At 40.8% G+C, this 14,613-nt stretch overlaps 1 protein-coding gene across 10 annotated transcripts in view; it reads right to left on the bottom strand.

The window, feature by feature from the left end:
* Nucleotides 1-14,613, bottom strand: part of myt1b (myelin transcription factor 1b) — an 80,046-nt gene that overhangs the window by 4,775 nt on the left and 60,658 nt on the right. For 5 of the 10 annotated variants that reach the window (XM_056733003.1, XM_056733004.1, XM_056733007.1 and 2 more), the window contains exons 5-22: nucleotides 13,897-13,959; nucleotides 12,681-12,946; nucleotides 11,531-12,454; nucleotides 10,126-10,260; nucleotides 9,847-9,937; nucleotides 8,994-9,116; nucleotides 7,455-7,669; nucleotides 6,876-7,066; nucleotides 4,160-4,414; nucleotides 3,900-4,054; nucleotides 3,736-3,798; nucleotides 3,484-3,552; nucleotides 2,906-2,968; nucleotides 2,238-2,321; nucleotides 1,209-1,430; nucleotides 880-971; nucleotides 698-801; nucleotides 50-193 (exon numbers count right to left, since the gene is read on the bottom strand). In XM_056733003.1, coding sequence (XP_056588981.1) covers nucleotides 50-193; nucleotides 698-801; nucleotides 880-971; nucleotides 1,209-1,430; nucleotides 2,238-2,321; nucleotides 2,906-2,968; nucleotides 3,484-3,552; nucleotides 3,736-3,798; nucleotides 3,900-4,054; nucleotides 4,160-4,414; nucleotides 6,876-7,066; nucleotides 7,455-7,669; nucleotides 8,994-9,116; nucleotides 9,847-9,937; nucleotides 10,126-10,260; nucleotides 11,531-12,454; nucleotides 12,681-12,946; nucleotides 13,897-13,959 — 3,259 coding nt within the window. The remainder of the gene's footprint in view (nucleotides 1-49; nucleotides 194-697; nucleotides 802-879; nucleotides 972-1,208; nucleotides 1,431-2,237; nucleotides 2,322-2,905; nucleotides 2,969-3,483; nucleotides 3,553-3,735; nucleotides 3,799-3,899; nucleotides 4,055-4,159; nucleotides 4,415-6,875; nucleotides 7,067-7,454; nucleotides 7,670-8,993; nucleotides 9,117-9,846; nucleotides 9,938-10,125; nucleotides 10,261-11,530; nucleotides 12,455-12,680; nucleotides 12,947-13,896; nucleotides 13,960-14,613) is intronic. The other 5 variants (XM_056733005.1, XM_056733013.1, XM_056733009.1 and 2 more) reach the window with 4 other exon arrangements.

The following is a 14,613-nucleotide window of genomic DNA, read 5'->3' as shown; positions in this document are numbered from 1 at the left end:
TCTTTGTATGTGTGTGTGTGTGTGTGTGTGTGTGTGTGCCACAACTTACCATCTGAGGCAGGCGTATGTTGGCCAGACTGCGTATAAGAGCTTGACTGAGTCCAGACAGCTCCATGAACAAAGCTTCATTTTGTTCCTCAATAATCTTATTCTCCTCCTCTATGTTTTTCAGGTTGTTCTCCATGGATGTGATCTATACATTAGAGAGAGATAGATTCTTGAATCGGATTAAAATCAACAACTTTCTCCACTATCCCATGTTCAAGTTTTAAATAGAAAAAAATTATATACATTTATAAATATTAATTAATCTATTTATACATTAAAAACAAAGGTTATTTGAAACGTTTCTGTTTACTGAAATAAAATAACATTTTGAGCTAAATATTATGGGAAAAACAAAACGAAAAATTGAAATGTTGAAATTGAATCTAAATTTGATTTGAAAGTTAACTTTATGAAGATAAAGGTACAATAATTATAATAATAATAATAAACTAAAACTAAAAACTTGATCTTATATAGAAACAAAATAATAAAATGACAAAGGCATATACAAAAAAATCCTAAAAACGTAACACAAATTTACATAAAAAATAAAAAGCTAAAAATAAAAAGCTAATTTAAATATTAATACAACTTAACTATAATAACTCTGCCCTGACAGCATTACATTATATCAAAGTTGCATGTCTACCTGTGTTTGAAGGTTGACCATATCTGCCTCCATCTCATTGTTAGATTCATTGAGCTCATTAATTTCTTTATTGAGTTGCTTGATGTCTTCATCATTGTCTAACACTGCAAAGAGAGGAACGAGTCTTAATTAAATTGATTTTATTATATTGAAGACGTTCTCAAAAGGATGGAGAGTCTCACCGTCGCTGGCTCTGAATTTAGTGCTGAGATACTCATCTCCAGGGAACTTGGTTTTCTTTTTATTGAGGGAGGCTCTTGGGCAGCCTGAGAGACTGAAACCAAACACACTTCATCATTACGGTCAACATCATCTTCATCTTCATCATTATCAAAACCTATACGCCGTTTTGCCCTACAAGTTGCAACAAAATATTGCCAAATGCATTTTCTTCAAAAACCCACAATTAGCTTAAGGTCATCCCCACGCAACACGTTTTTAAATTACACACCTCCCCAAACAATTTTTTTCAAGTGCCATTGAAACCCTCTTATTTTCTTCTCTCAAGTACCTGCGGTGGGTGAGGAAGCTGCCGTTGGCATGTCCCGATCCGTCGCATCCAGGCGTAGGGCATGTGGGGCCTTCGGTCTTAAACGCCTTCCAGGAGAACGGAGACCCGTTCAGCAAACCCTCCTTCTGCCGCCTGGCTGCCAGTGGGCATCCATATGCGCTCCGGTGAGTTGCGTACTTCCCGCTGATGTGACCCAGGCTGTCGCACCCCGGCACTGGACACCTGTAAGACAAACAGAGGTGGACACAAACAGATGGGTATGACAGATAGAAGACAATGTCCAAAACAGAAAAACACAGTTTGGAAAGTGTAAAACAACTGACAGATCTGATTGATAAAGCAATGCGAATATCACCTTGCTATGTACTTTAGTCATCTTTTTCTGCTCTCTCGCTCAAGTGTCGTTTTTTGTAAAGTCAGCTATTTTTAGCTAAATACTTTGCCCAACAGTGACTATGAATACTACAACATTGAAAAAACAGAATTTTTACACACTGGGAGCTTCAGTGGCACCATGTGCGGCTGCTCATTGACTTGTGTGAATTCATGTGGTTGAAAGGCTTCTGCATTTGGCAGTCAAAAAAGCAGACAAAAGACTAACTAACAAAAAAACGCACAACATTTCAATGGCTCGTGAGCCATCTGTGCTGTAATATAGTGTTCGCACTTTTTCTTGCTTGTGAAAATAAAAAGGCAAAAAGAAATTTGAACTAGTTCCCCACGTGGGGAACTACACAATTGATCCGTAAGCTCACGGCGGGCATACGAGCGAGGTATTCAGAAGGTTGCCAAGGTGATATTTAACAAGCCTTATTACTTTGGGATGTGGTGCTCTCACATCTCAAATGATTCCACATTGAAAGGTTTCTTAAATCAGAACTTGGTTCTTTTAGGAGAGGGGTTTTCTAAGCTGCATTACACTACTGTAAAATGATTTCACCATTACCTGACAGCAAACAGCTAAAACAATATTTGTTACCGTATGAGTAGCATTAAAGAAAGGGGAAAGTCTTTCTAGGAAGTACGAACTTTACGAGCTCCGAGTCCTCCTTGTCGTCCTTGAGGGGTGTTGTTTTTATCCCACTTTTCTTGGCCCGTGGACACCCGGACAAACTGAAAACAGAGAGTACGCAGCTCGTGATCAGAGGAGCCAGAAACTCAGAACAACATGGGTCGAGAACTACGTCAGTGCGCGGTAACTGAAGAGTTTAGTGACCCAAAACAAAGCAGAAGAAACCAAATTGAATTACGTTTGATAAAGACGCAACAGAAGGTAAGCGATACGCCGTGTCCGAGCCGGGTGATGAAACGGGTTTCAAACGTTAATCAACTTTCTGTCCTCAGTGCCAGTGAAGTGCTCTGTGATGTGTTACAGCCAATCGGAAATGTGATGTTAAAGCTAGATGAAAAGGGTTTTTGGACTAGTGACGGTTTGCTGCAGGTGTTAGAAAACGTTTTTGGAGAAAACAAATTTAGATTACTATGAGACTTTTTGATGCACACCCAGGTTGGACACGGTGTTAGAGCGGTAAAGACACTTCTGTTGAGTTACTTAACAAAAGTGTATAAAATCAGGGGTATGTTCCCTATATCCTACTCATCAATCGAAAAGTGTCTAAAATACAACTAGCGCTAAACTTCTCTGTCCTGTGATTGTATTTGTGTGTACGTTGGAGGGATTGCTGAACGTGTCATACCTTCTGTGAGATGCGTAGTTGCCGGTGATATGTCCTGAACCATCGCATCCTGGAGTTGGACATCTAAAAGTGAAGTCAAAGGTTAAAGATGGAGAGTTTGGGACAGGGGTTAACTTTTGTTCCTGTAGAAATACCGTAGAAATACTATGTGTCCAGTGTGTCGTTTTTTGGAGGATTTATTGACTGAAATGCAATAAAATACAGAATTCACCATGTTGTTTCTACAGTAGCCCTAAATGGACAAACTGCTCTACAGAGTGTGTTTCGTAAATACGTTATCTCCACAGAAAAGACGTGAAAACGTAACGACATCTTAGCTCTGTGTCAGCCCCCGTAGTGCATTCGAAAGGGAGGGATGAACGGTGGAGTGAGCCGTTGGTTGCAATTCGCAACCTCACCACTAGATGCCGCTTAATTTTATACACTGGACCATTAAGACTCCTTTAAGTAACCTATTACCTAATCAACATGTGCATGATACTGTTTCATAAGAAACAAACAACAAAGAGAATAAAAAGCCAAGCATACCCAAGTGAACGTGAATGAAAAAAGCGAGAGCAGAAGTAAAGCACACATACTTGAGATCGGCTGTGTGTGCTGCCATGAGGGACCGCAGACTCTTATCAGCGAGAGGACAACCAGACAGGCTAAAAACACAGAAGAGGGATACGAAAGAGAAAAGAAAGAGAATAAAGTAAAAAGAACCCAGAACATCCCGAGTCAGTAATGCAGAAGAGCAGGCCAGAATTAAGCAAAAGAGAGAAATCAAATCTACATAATATGTCCTGCACAGGGCACAAAAGCTAAAAGGAAACGTGTGCATTCTGTACCTGCGATGGGATGCGTAGTTTCCTGTGATGTGGCCGCTGCCGTCACAGCCAGGAGTGGGACATCTGCACCAGGAGACAAAATGCAAAATAAAAGCCTGACTAAGTGAAACACTCTGCTGTTTTGTTTTATGGGTGCACAAACATTTTTCTCCACCACCGCTTACATCAAGAGTTCCTTCTTGGTGTCCTTGGGCTGGAACCTGACCTTGAAGCTAGGGGTTGTGACCTCTCCGGGGTACTTCCTGTCTTCGAGGACGTCCTGCATCATGTCGCAGTCCTCTGGGTCGGACGAGGCGAATGAGTGAGCGCTTTGGTCCATCTGTGTAAAGATAAGCAAGCAAACATTACACACGCGGTGACTAAAGTGCGTCTGATGGTTAAATGCTACTTGTGTATCTATGGTGTAAATAAACAGGAAATCTACCTCTTCTAGCTCCTCCTCTCTCTGCCGATTGGGTTTGGTGTAGTCTAGAGGCCCCTCCCACGCTTCCTGTTTGTAGGCGTGCAAAGAGTGGGGAGAGATGCTGCTGTTGCCATGGTGAAGAGATGAGGACGAGGATGATGAAGACAGATCGGGGGAGCGCACTGGACTGGCGCAAGACACGCCGGCTTCCTTTTTTATGGGTTTCTTCATGCTCAAGTCCAGAGTGCCATTTTCGTCAACTTCTATATCCATACTCTGAAAAAGTGAGAGATAAAATATGTAGTTAATCTAGTTAATTCCTAACACTGGTGTGTACATAGAGATGAAGATGTGCACACACATCAGGCACTGATCCCAGAGCAGTCCCAGTATGATTAGCGTTGGGCCACTGGGCCTTTCTGCCCATTAATCTTCCCCTTTTATCCCCTTCTGCTTAAAACATGTCAGGAAATCGAAAAATGATGAAGAAGTCACTCTCTGGGCCGAGGAGAAAGCCTTTTTTATATCACAGTATCGAGGACAGACCTTCTCCAATTACTGTCCAGATCCCACCGTTCTCCACCAGCGGCAGACGGATGAGGACCTGATAGATGATGTTATTGGACGTAAACAGGGACGAGGAGAAAAAGAAATAAAGGCGAGAGATAATAGTGGGAAAGGGAGAGACGCTCTCATTAGCATTAGTCATGGAAATACGGAATAAAAGAATATAGAGCACCTGGTCCTGCCGATCCGGGGAGCTCACTATCAACTTAATGCAATAACAACATGAAGAGGAGATAGGGATGAAACTAATGGAGGTGCAGATGAAAGAGAAGGGAGATGACGCAATAGGGCCTCAACAGCGAGCGGGCACGTAAACGCATTCATCAGACAGTCTGATACAAACACTGCTGAGATCAATCAGACGCACACTTTCTTCAATTAACAGATTCCATTTGCATGAAAACATATGAGCTGTTTTTAATACTAGACACTTATGTGTGGCGCGTGTCCTTTGTGGGAAGATACACGCTGCTTATAAAGCAGTTTAGATATCTATTATAAATAATCTACAAAAGTGAATATAGTATGATTATTACAGTGACAACATTAAACTCGACCACATACAACTAAATGTCATTATTAGTAAGACAAAAGAGATCTAGATTTATATAATATAATACCAAATATTTATAAACTTTAGGATTCTAACTAAATTTAATGTAACAAAATGTTATATCACTATACAGATAAATAAAACATACATTTCCACATCCTCCGAGAAAACTCATGATCAAAGACTCATCGAAGACTGTTGATCAAATAAATAAATATAGGAGTTGTTTTTGTTTTGAGGCAGTTTTTTTAACAAACCAAACAAATAAACAGTATCGCTTACAGTAAATTATTTACAAATTGTTTTACACCCCAAATATTCTGTCATCTTTCACTACCATAGTAGGCAAAATGACATTGCTAGTCAAAAGTGCCCCAGTTTTCTTTCCTACATTCTTCAAAATATCTTCTTTTGTGTTCAACAGAACAAAGAAATTTATAAAGCAATTTTCCCACCATGGAAGTCAATGGCCGAGAACTGTTTGATTATAAGCATTCTTTCAAATATCTGTCTCTGTGTTCAGAACAAAGACGTTTATACTGATTTCGAGGGTGAGTAAATGATGACAGAATTTTTATTTTGGGGTGAACTGTCCCTTTAAGAAAGAACAACAACAGATAAAGTAATAATATTAGCGTCTACAACAACGGACGATAATATTACGGCTCTTGCCCTTAAGATTCACATTATAAATGCAAAATAAATTTTAATTTATTTTAATTTAATTAATTATTTCGATTTCGCTGCCAGTTTTTTAAATTCATCAGCTGGGAAGACCATAACTTTCCTTCATGTAGTTATAATTTAATATAATTATCGTTTTAATTGTGATGTGGACTTAAATGATTTTCAAAACTTAATTCTAATTGTTATCATTATCATCCGTATCATTTACAGGCAAAAAAAGACACAATTTAGTCCACATTTTAGTTTGTTACTTCCCAAAACTGTTGTTTAAATATCTCTAATGTCCAAGTTCTGGCTGATGTTCACTGTCCTGCTGTTTAAATTGATTTAAAGTCCCGGTGAAATGAAAAAATGACAATTCTTATTTTTTCATGAAATATTGCTGAGTTTATAGTTAATATCTTATCAACATGGGTCGTTTTCTTTTTAAAATACATGTCCCCTCATAATCTTCAGTCAAAATCAGAAAATGCACTTCCGCCTTCAAATGACTCTCCATCTCAAATGACGTAAAATAGCTTGGGCGGAGCCTCCGTTAACTCCTCCCCTTCAACTGTCAGTCTGCTACCAGTTTCATTTCAAAATGCAACAGCTGTTTTTACACATCCAATCAATTCACAGTGAAAAACACAAGCCACGCCCACTAATTTTCTCCTTTGAAATTCCTTTTCACTCGAAATTGTGTCAGAATAAGGAAGTAAAAACGATCGCAACTTCCGGAAACTTAAGTCACTGACTGTACGATTGATACCGTAAAGAAAAGTGTCACTTTCACAATCTGGCATGCTCTCATCTCATTGGTAAGGCTTATGCATTACCGGGATCAGTGTGCACAAGTTCATCAATTCGTCTGGAAACAAAGTTGTGTTTATACAAAAAACAAATTGGCCCAAAACTTTGTTATTACACTATATGAAATGTTGTCTGTACCTTTTCTTGGTGTCTGATGCTGAGGTTCTCTGGTCTTTCCCAGCAGCGCGTGGACAGGTTGAGGATCGCGGTGGCAGCCATGTGGGCGGCTTCGGCATCATGGGAATAATCGTAACCTCTGGAGGAGCTCTTTCCAAAACCACTGTGCATGCTGGGACTTGGGGGAGATGCTCTGGGAAATGGAGGTTTGGCTGTGGGCAAAATAATATGTAACATAAGCACTAAGCAAAGACGTTTATTTAGCTTTCTTACTTAATGTTTCAGTGTAAAGGCTCTAAGAAATAACAGAGAAGAGTCTGACTTATACTGGGACCGACTTATACCGGACACGACCTAACCACTGGCCCGCATCTCTAACACTGACTTAATTTTCAATCTTCTGCTTTTTGTCATCGGCAATGGCGATGCTTCCATTGAAGTGCGCTCTACCGAACTCAATTACCTCTAACCTGACGCTACGGCAATAAACCACCTTGAACCTAGAAGTATTATTCACATAACAGACCATTTACACACATCTTTGCGCCGCAAAGGGTGCGATATACATAACGTTCATAAACCGTGACTAATCCCGCTCACATTTGAAGGCTTTGGGTGAGGTTTCGCTGGTGTGGATCTTTGGGGCGAGCATGCGCTTGCCGAACACCTGCACGTCGAAGCTTGTATAATCGAAGGACACCTTGGAGTACTTCTCCAACTCCTTGGCCAGATTAGCCCGTGGTGTGGCGGGGACTAGGCTGGGTCTGTAGCTGCCATGAGGAGGAATCTCCAACTGCTTCACAAAACACATTGGCCTGAGAGAGAGAGAGAGAGAGAGAGAGAGAGCTCCGTCACTTCGCAACAAAAGAATCGATATCCCTGGAGTGAAGAAAAAGGCATAAAAGCAAAGTGTAAGTGAGCATAAAAGATCGGGAATGAAAGAGTGGGCTGGAATTAGAGTGCAGAAGAGAAGCAGAATTAAAAGACTGACAATGAGCCAGAGATGCCGAGAAAAAAGGAAAAAGGAAGGAAAAGTCCCATAGATAAATAGTCTGTAAAAGAGTCAATTCAAGAGCGAGTGGGCGAGAAAGGGAGAGAGAGGGGTTTTTAATCTGGGCGACTGAAGGAGAAGAGGGGCAGGATTAAATGGTGCCTTATCAGTGCTGAGCACATTAGCATATCGTATAGCACGGAATTGAAGCCTTAAAGGGATAGCTCACCCAAAAACGCAAATTCTGTCATCATTCACTCAACCCTCGCGCCATTCCAAATCCGAACGGCTTTTTTTGTACACAACAGGAGGCAACTTCTCATTCCACAGAATGATGTAGAAATAATAGCATTTTGTATTCAGGCTGCACTTTAAAAAGTATTTTCCTAGAAATCTGTGAAACTGCGAAAAGACAAACAATGCGTGCGTGTGGGTGCGCGCGTGTCATTGTGGACAGTGACACCTTGTTCTGTCTTTAACATCATTACCGGATTGCGCTCTTAAACCAGGCACGGTTTAAAGGATAAAGCCTCACACACACACCTACGTCGGTTACCGTCTGTGTGACAACGGCATGTAAAGTATATTAGCCTCTGTTTCCTGTCTCTTCATTAGTCGGCGCATCCCATTAGTCAGGGTGGCATGCGAAGCCGTCAGAAGTCTCTCTGGTGACTTCTCATTGTTGGCATCCTCCCCTAATGGGCTTTCTCAGTACACTGACGCTCATTTAAATCAGAATAACACTAATAAGAGAGGACCGCTTATTATTTTCATAATCCGCATCGCTTTGTCTGACCACAGACATGCTTCCTGAAGCAAAGTAATTATTTTTCCAATACTCTGTGCCCTGTAAGGCTCATAATTAGCTTATCAGTGGCATAATTAGACTAGCAGGTTCTGAGGCCCGAGTGTAGCGTGCAATGACTGGCTGTGGTCCATTAGAAGGGCAAAGAAAAAGGGAGGGCTCTTGTTCCGAAACGCCCGACCAATCACTCGTGATTGACATCAGCGTTAACCAACCGCAGCAGGATCGTTTGATAGACACATACTGCTGAGACAGCGGCTTTAAAGGACGGACAGAGACTGAATGTGGGGTAAGTGGAATGCGGAAAAGTTATGCTTTCGGGTTGGTTGGGGTAAGGGCTCACCTGAGAACGCGATCAGAGTTGGGGCTGCCTGCATTCATGTGCTCGCCCATGGGCTGGGGCAGGTGCGGCTTGTCTTGGGGTTTGGTCAGCTTTTCGGCAGCAGCGATGGGACACCCTGACAAACTAATTATGGAGAAATTAAGGAGTGAGTGCAATATGTGTGGGCTATGTTTGTGTGTACTAGGGCTGTTCAGCGATTAATCCCATCCAGAATGAAGTTTGTCTTTACTTAATATACAGCATATATCTGTGCACTGTACATATTTATTTTGTATGTATAAACACGTACACTTAATATATACATGCAAATATTTCCTAAATATAAATAATTATATTACAATTATACATAAACATTTATTTTTATCTTATTATTTATTTTTATCATTATCGCTCTTAAATATATACATGTGTGTGTTTATAAATAGATGAAGACATATGTTATTATAAACACAAACTTTTATTCTGGATGAGATTAATCGATGAACAGCCCTAATGTGTACCACTAATTGCAAAGACACACACAATATAAAATGTCTTATTTTACACAACATTTTTATACATTTATAAAAATATTTATAAAAATATTTATTATAAATGAAAATATTGATTTCTAAAACAAAATTATTGTTATTATTATTAATATATATATATATATATATATATATATATTTTATTATTCAATCAAATTATTTTTTATTAATATTCTTTATTATTACATTTCATATTTATTATTACAATTTATTGCGGTAAAATTGATAGACAAATAAACTTTGTTGTTAGAAATAGCTTTCAAACAATACAAGCCAACCATGTATCCACCATGATATAAAAAGAAACGCGTGTAACTCTTTACCTGCGGTGTGTGTTGCGGTTACTATTGACATGTCCCTGACCGGTGCAGCCTGGGGTTGGGCACTTCAAGACATTCTCATGCATGGCCAAAACTAAGAACAACCAATCACAGCGCAGAAGTCAGCCAACAGAAGTCAAGCTTAAATGCTTTAAGGATTTAACAGCATTGATTTTTCATCAAAAAAATTGTAAATTAAGGAAAGATCACACGACTAAAGTAACACGTTATCACACTCCAAAGAGTCAGAGAGACGGATGCTGTAGTCTGATGTTGACTCACTCTCCGGAGGGATCCGATCTTTATGTGGGCAGCCTGACAGACTGCGGTGGTGTGGATAAAGTCCAGTCACGTGACCCGTCCCATCACACCCGGGGGTCGGGCATTTGATCTCGCGCTTCTCTGATCTTGAACTCTCTGTGGGCAGTGGAACACCTGTCAGTCAAAGCTTATCTGAAGACATTATCATCGCTTTGTCAAGACAGAGATGTGCAAAAGATGGCCACGTTTTAATTTCGAAAGAAGTTGCTTCTGGACCCAGGAGAGGACACATTTACTGTACAGAGATAATTATTGTCATTACTTGTGTGGGGCAGGTGGAGATTCAACTCTGGATTATTATCCTAGGCGAGTGTTATTACGGTACAAAAAGGTTTATTGGACTATCTACTGAAAAATGGTGCTCATTAAACAGACCTCACCATTGGCGAGTGTGTCTCCAAGTAACGGAGCAAGAAAAGGAATGTGTTGTGTCTTTGGTTAAGAACGAAGGTGCGAAGACAAAGCGAAACTGAAAATATAGAAATACGAAAAAAGAGGGAAAGAAAAAGAAAAAAAAGAGCGAGAGAGTTAGAGAGAGAGAAAGAGCTTGCGTGTGCGCTCCAGCGGCTCCTTAATTAAATGTTGAAATGTTAACTAGACATGCACCTCCTAATTAAAACCGGTGGAGGCGTGAGGAGGGCAGTTATAGAGGGGGTGTGGAGCCCTACCGAGCACTCGGCTGAATCGGGCAACGTTCGGACCGGGCACGGTGCCAACCGAGAGCAGAACAACAAGGCAAACAAAACCAATAAACAAATAAACACGTGCCAAACCAATCTAATTACACACGGCCTCTCTCTCCTTCATCTGGCTCAACCTCTCTCTCTCTTTCTAAGTGCTTCAGTAATTATAGACTAAGGCTCGAGTTTATCTATGGAAACCAATTCATTTGACCCATTTATACTCTCCAGATTGCTTCCCCCATTATTAATCTCGCGGTTCTTTGCCGAGCGAGAGCTTGCCATTTAATCTCCTTTCTGATTAATCATGTGTGGGTGTTTATTTATGAAATATTTGTTGATATTTGTGAACTTGCGGAGGCGTGTTGAAAAATGCATATGTGCGTTGTTTAAATAACAGAGGGGTTAGAGTCTGTGTGTATGATTCTATATTTTAGGATAAATTCATGAATAAGATGCGGAAACTAATGTCTGCGTAGAAATATGCAGCCATTCTTATGCACGAGTTCACGTTACTGTGGCAATTTTTGTATGAATGGGCTGAATGAAAGATTTTTCCCAACAAATATTGCTACAACGTTGCTACAACGTTTCTATGTAAGCCGACTAATGCACATAAAGACAACGTAGAAATTATGTGTATGTTAATACGTTAAAAAAGAGTTGGATACATAAGAAGTTCAGACCTTTTCCAAAGCAGCTCTTGCGGAGATGTTCCATGTGTTTGCTGGGCCGGTCGTCCAGAGGAAAAAAGCGGTGATGTTCGGGAATGCGGCTGAGCTCGCGGTGAGCTTTCACCTGCTGGGCTTTCAAAGCAATGGCCTGCTCCAGCAAGCCCAGATTCCCCCGCATTACGTCGAACATCTCGGTCTCGTCCGCCACCGTGGAACGCTGAGACAGGCTGTCGTCGTCCCTGTCTTCATCGTTCCCATCCATGTCTCTCTCAGACCCCTCGGATTGCACATCGATGACCATCGGGAAGGCCGTGGGGGGCTTACTACAGCTATAGTTTGCTGGCAACGTGGGCATGTGGGAAATATAGTCTTCCCTTACACAGGATCCCTGAGTGGCAGTGATAACCGAGGGGGCGGGGTCTCTTTCCCCTCCCTCCTCTGACTTTGCGTCATCATACTCCTCTTTGTGTAGCTCCTCTTTGTGCAACTCAGACCCCAGCCCTTCATCGTCATCATCATCATCTTCTTCCTCATCCACTTCCTGCTGTGTGTGCATGTCCTCATTAAAATACTGGTGGTCCGATTCTTTATGGTTCTCGGTGTGCATGTCATCGTCATCGTCTTCATCTTCATCTTCATCTTCAGTCTCATCTGTGTTACACATCATTACATTCTCCTTAGTTGCCAGAACTTCAACTTGGTTTCCTGTTTCCTCTTTGTCATTTCCTGTTTTCTTCTCTTCCAGCTCACTAAAAGGGCTGCCGTGTTCTGCTTCCAAGGTGTCAGGTTGTTGTTGCTGGGGCGACGTGGCACGGCTGTTGTGGTTGGAAAGGTTTGCCATTGAGTTGGCCACTATGTGCTGATATTGGGAGAGATCTTCAGAAGCTGTGAGTTTAGGCTTCTCTGTGCTGGACGCCTCGATGATGATGCACTCCTCTGTGTTAGATGGAAGGAAAGATGGAAAATGAGTTGCTTTTCTGATGGCACATCAAAAGACACAAATGCTACAAAGTGTAGTTTTCAAAAGCAGATGTTACTTTTAGAAATAAGAAAATAACCAACAAAGTGTAGGGAACTAGTCAACTAGTTCTATTCCCACAGCATAACTTTATCAACATTAAGTTGTGATTTCAGAATCGTCTTCCCAACTTTTATAACCCACCTTCATCTCCCTCGGCATTGGTGCTCTCTGTGTTCTTATTTATATGTTCTTCTTCCTCACACTCTTCATCGCTATTCCTCTGCTGTGGCCGTTCTTCATCCTCCTCTTCCTCCCTCACTTCTGTTTCCTCTCCACTACAGTCACTCTCTGCATTAAAGCCCTCATCCATTTCCAGCTTCAGGGGGTGGGACTTCCTCTTGGAGACGGGCTGCTCTGACTCCGCCTCCTGAAGCCGCCGTTTTCTGGCCAATGGGCAACTCAGAGCACTACAGAACAGGAGAAAATTTAAAAGATGAGGGAAAGATTTTGTATTAGGCCAGTTCTCTACTAGTTTTGCTTCAGGAGTTTCACATCATGCAATGACCCAGCGTAGAAGCAAAATTGTTTAGCGGACAAAATGAACTCAAATCAAATACAAAAAGTGTAGGCCGGCCATATTAACATTTCCATTAAATGCAACATTATGCCATATATAACATTAGCAATAATACAGAAAGGCAAGAAAATGTGCCGAAAAACTGATTTGACAGTTTCAACATGATGACTGATGTCAACTGCAAAAGATTTTGGAAAGTTCTGGTTCTTTGCTGTCACAACAGACCACCAGTTGAGAGCCACTTGGTACAGTACATTCAATTCAATAATTGTAAAAAAACAATAAATACATGCAAATAACTCATACATGCAAGACATGTGCACATGCTTAAGAGTACATGAAAATTAATATGATGGAACAATGTTGGATATGGACCTGAAGGAGGCACTGTGCTAAAAACCTATATAAATCACAGCCAGTGGACTGGAACATTTAATTATACAACAATAATATAAAAGCATGAGTGAGAGAAAAAGAGAGCGAGCGGGAGAAAGAGAGCGAGCGAGGGAAAGAGAGCGAGAAGCAATGGAGGATGGAATTCAATAAACCTTCACCTAGAAAGCTTTGCTATCGGGCAGGCGGAAGAGATGAATCTATAAACAAATGACTTCCTGAATACGTACACGTGTAAATAAGCATAACTGTAATATCTTTCCAATAATCAATGCCCTGCTTAAAGACCTTTACCACAGAAAGAGAGGGAGAGATACTATCACTAGTAGAGGAAGAGATACAGATCGAGAAGTTGAACAGTGTTTGGAATCAGGAAAGGCTATATGTGACCACAGAGGGAGCTGAGCGGGGCAACAGAGAACCGGATGGGTATATCATCTGCCATACCTTCTGTGTCGGGCATATTTGCCACTGATATGGCCCGAGCTATTGCATCCTGGCGTGGGACAGCTGAACAGGGTTAGAGATAGAAGACTTTAAATTAGAACGGGTTTTATATTTAATGGTTGTTCTGTGCTAAATTCATCACGAGTTAACACGGCCACATCTCCACGGCCGGCAAACGAACAAACAAACATCGATTTTCAAATTTAGTGAAATAATTGATTTGTCAATAGGATGGGACTGTGATCGATTACGTTTGTATATCCTCACCCTGCGGCGGGCTATCTTTTATCTCAATGAAATCCTGCCTTTTCTCCAGTAATCCCAACGATTTTGTCAATTTGTTTTATTGACATTCTTGTTTATTAACCAACAAAAGCAGGTGAGACCCTACATTTTCACACTAAAAGGGATTTCATCCTGATCTGGGTTCTGCTATTCAATTACAAACCATACAACCTGCATGTTTGTTGAACGTTTCGGATAATTCGGTTATGTTTTATTTATCAGATAAATATAGAATCAAGGGTTTTGTAATTGATTCATTAGCGGCTAAATTATATGAATTTGAAACAAAATGATATAATAGTATTCCCAGTATTAGCTGCAAACTATGTCCTGAAGCGATTCTATATCAGTTCTAGTGCAGATTAAAAGTTCTTTCATTGTCGTCATTTTGACAGAAATCGACCATGATAGCCAGTGAGTGTGTTTGATGCC

The sequence above is a fragment of the Triplophysa dalaica genome, chromosome 20, assembly GCF_015846415.1.
Source record: "Triplophysa dalaica isolate WHDGS20190420 chromosome 20, ASM1584641v1, whole genome shotgun sequence".
Classification (NCBI taxonomy): Eukaryota; Metazoa; Chordata; class Actinopteri; order Cypriniformes; family Nemacheilidae; genus Triplophysa; species Triplophysa dalaica.
This window is presented reverse-complemented; position numbering and strand designations above follow the sequence as displayed.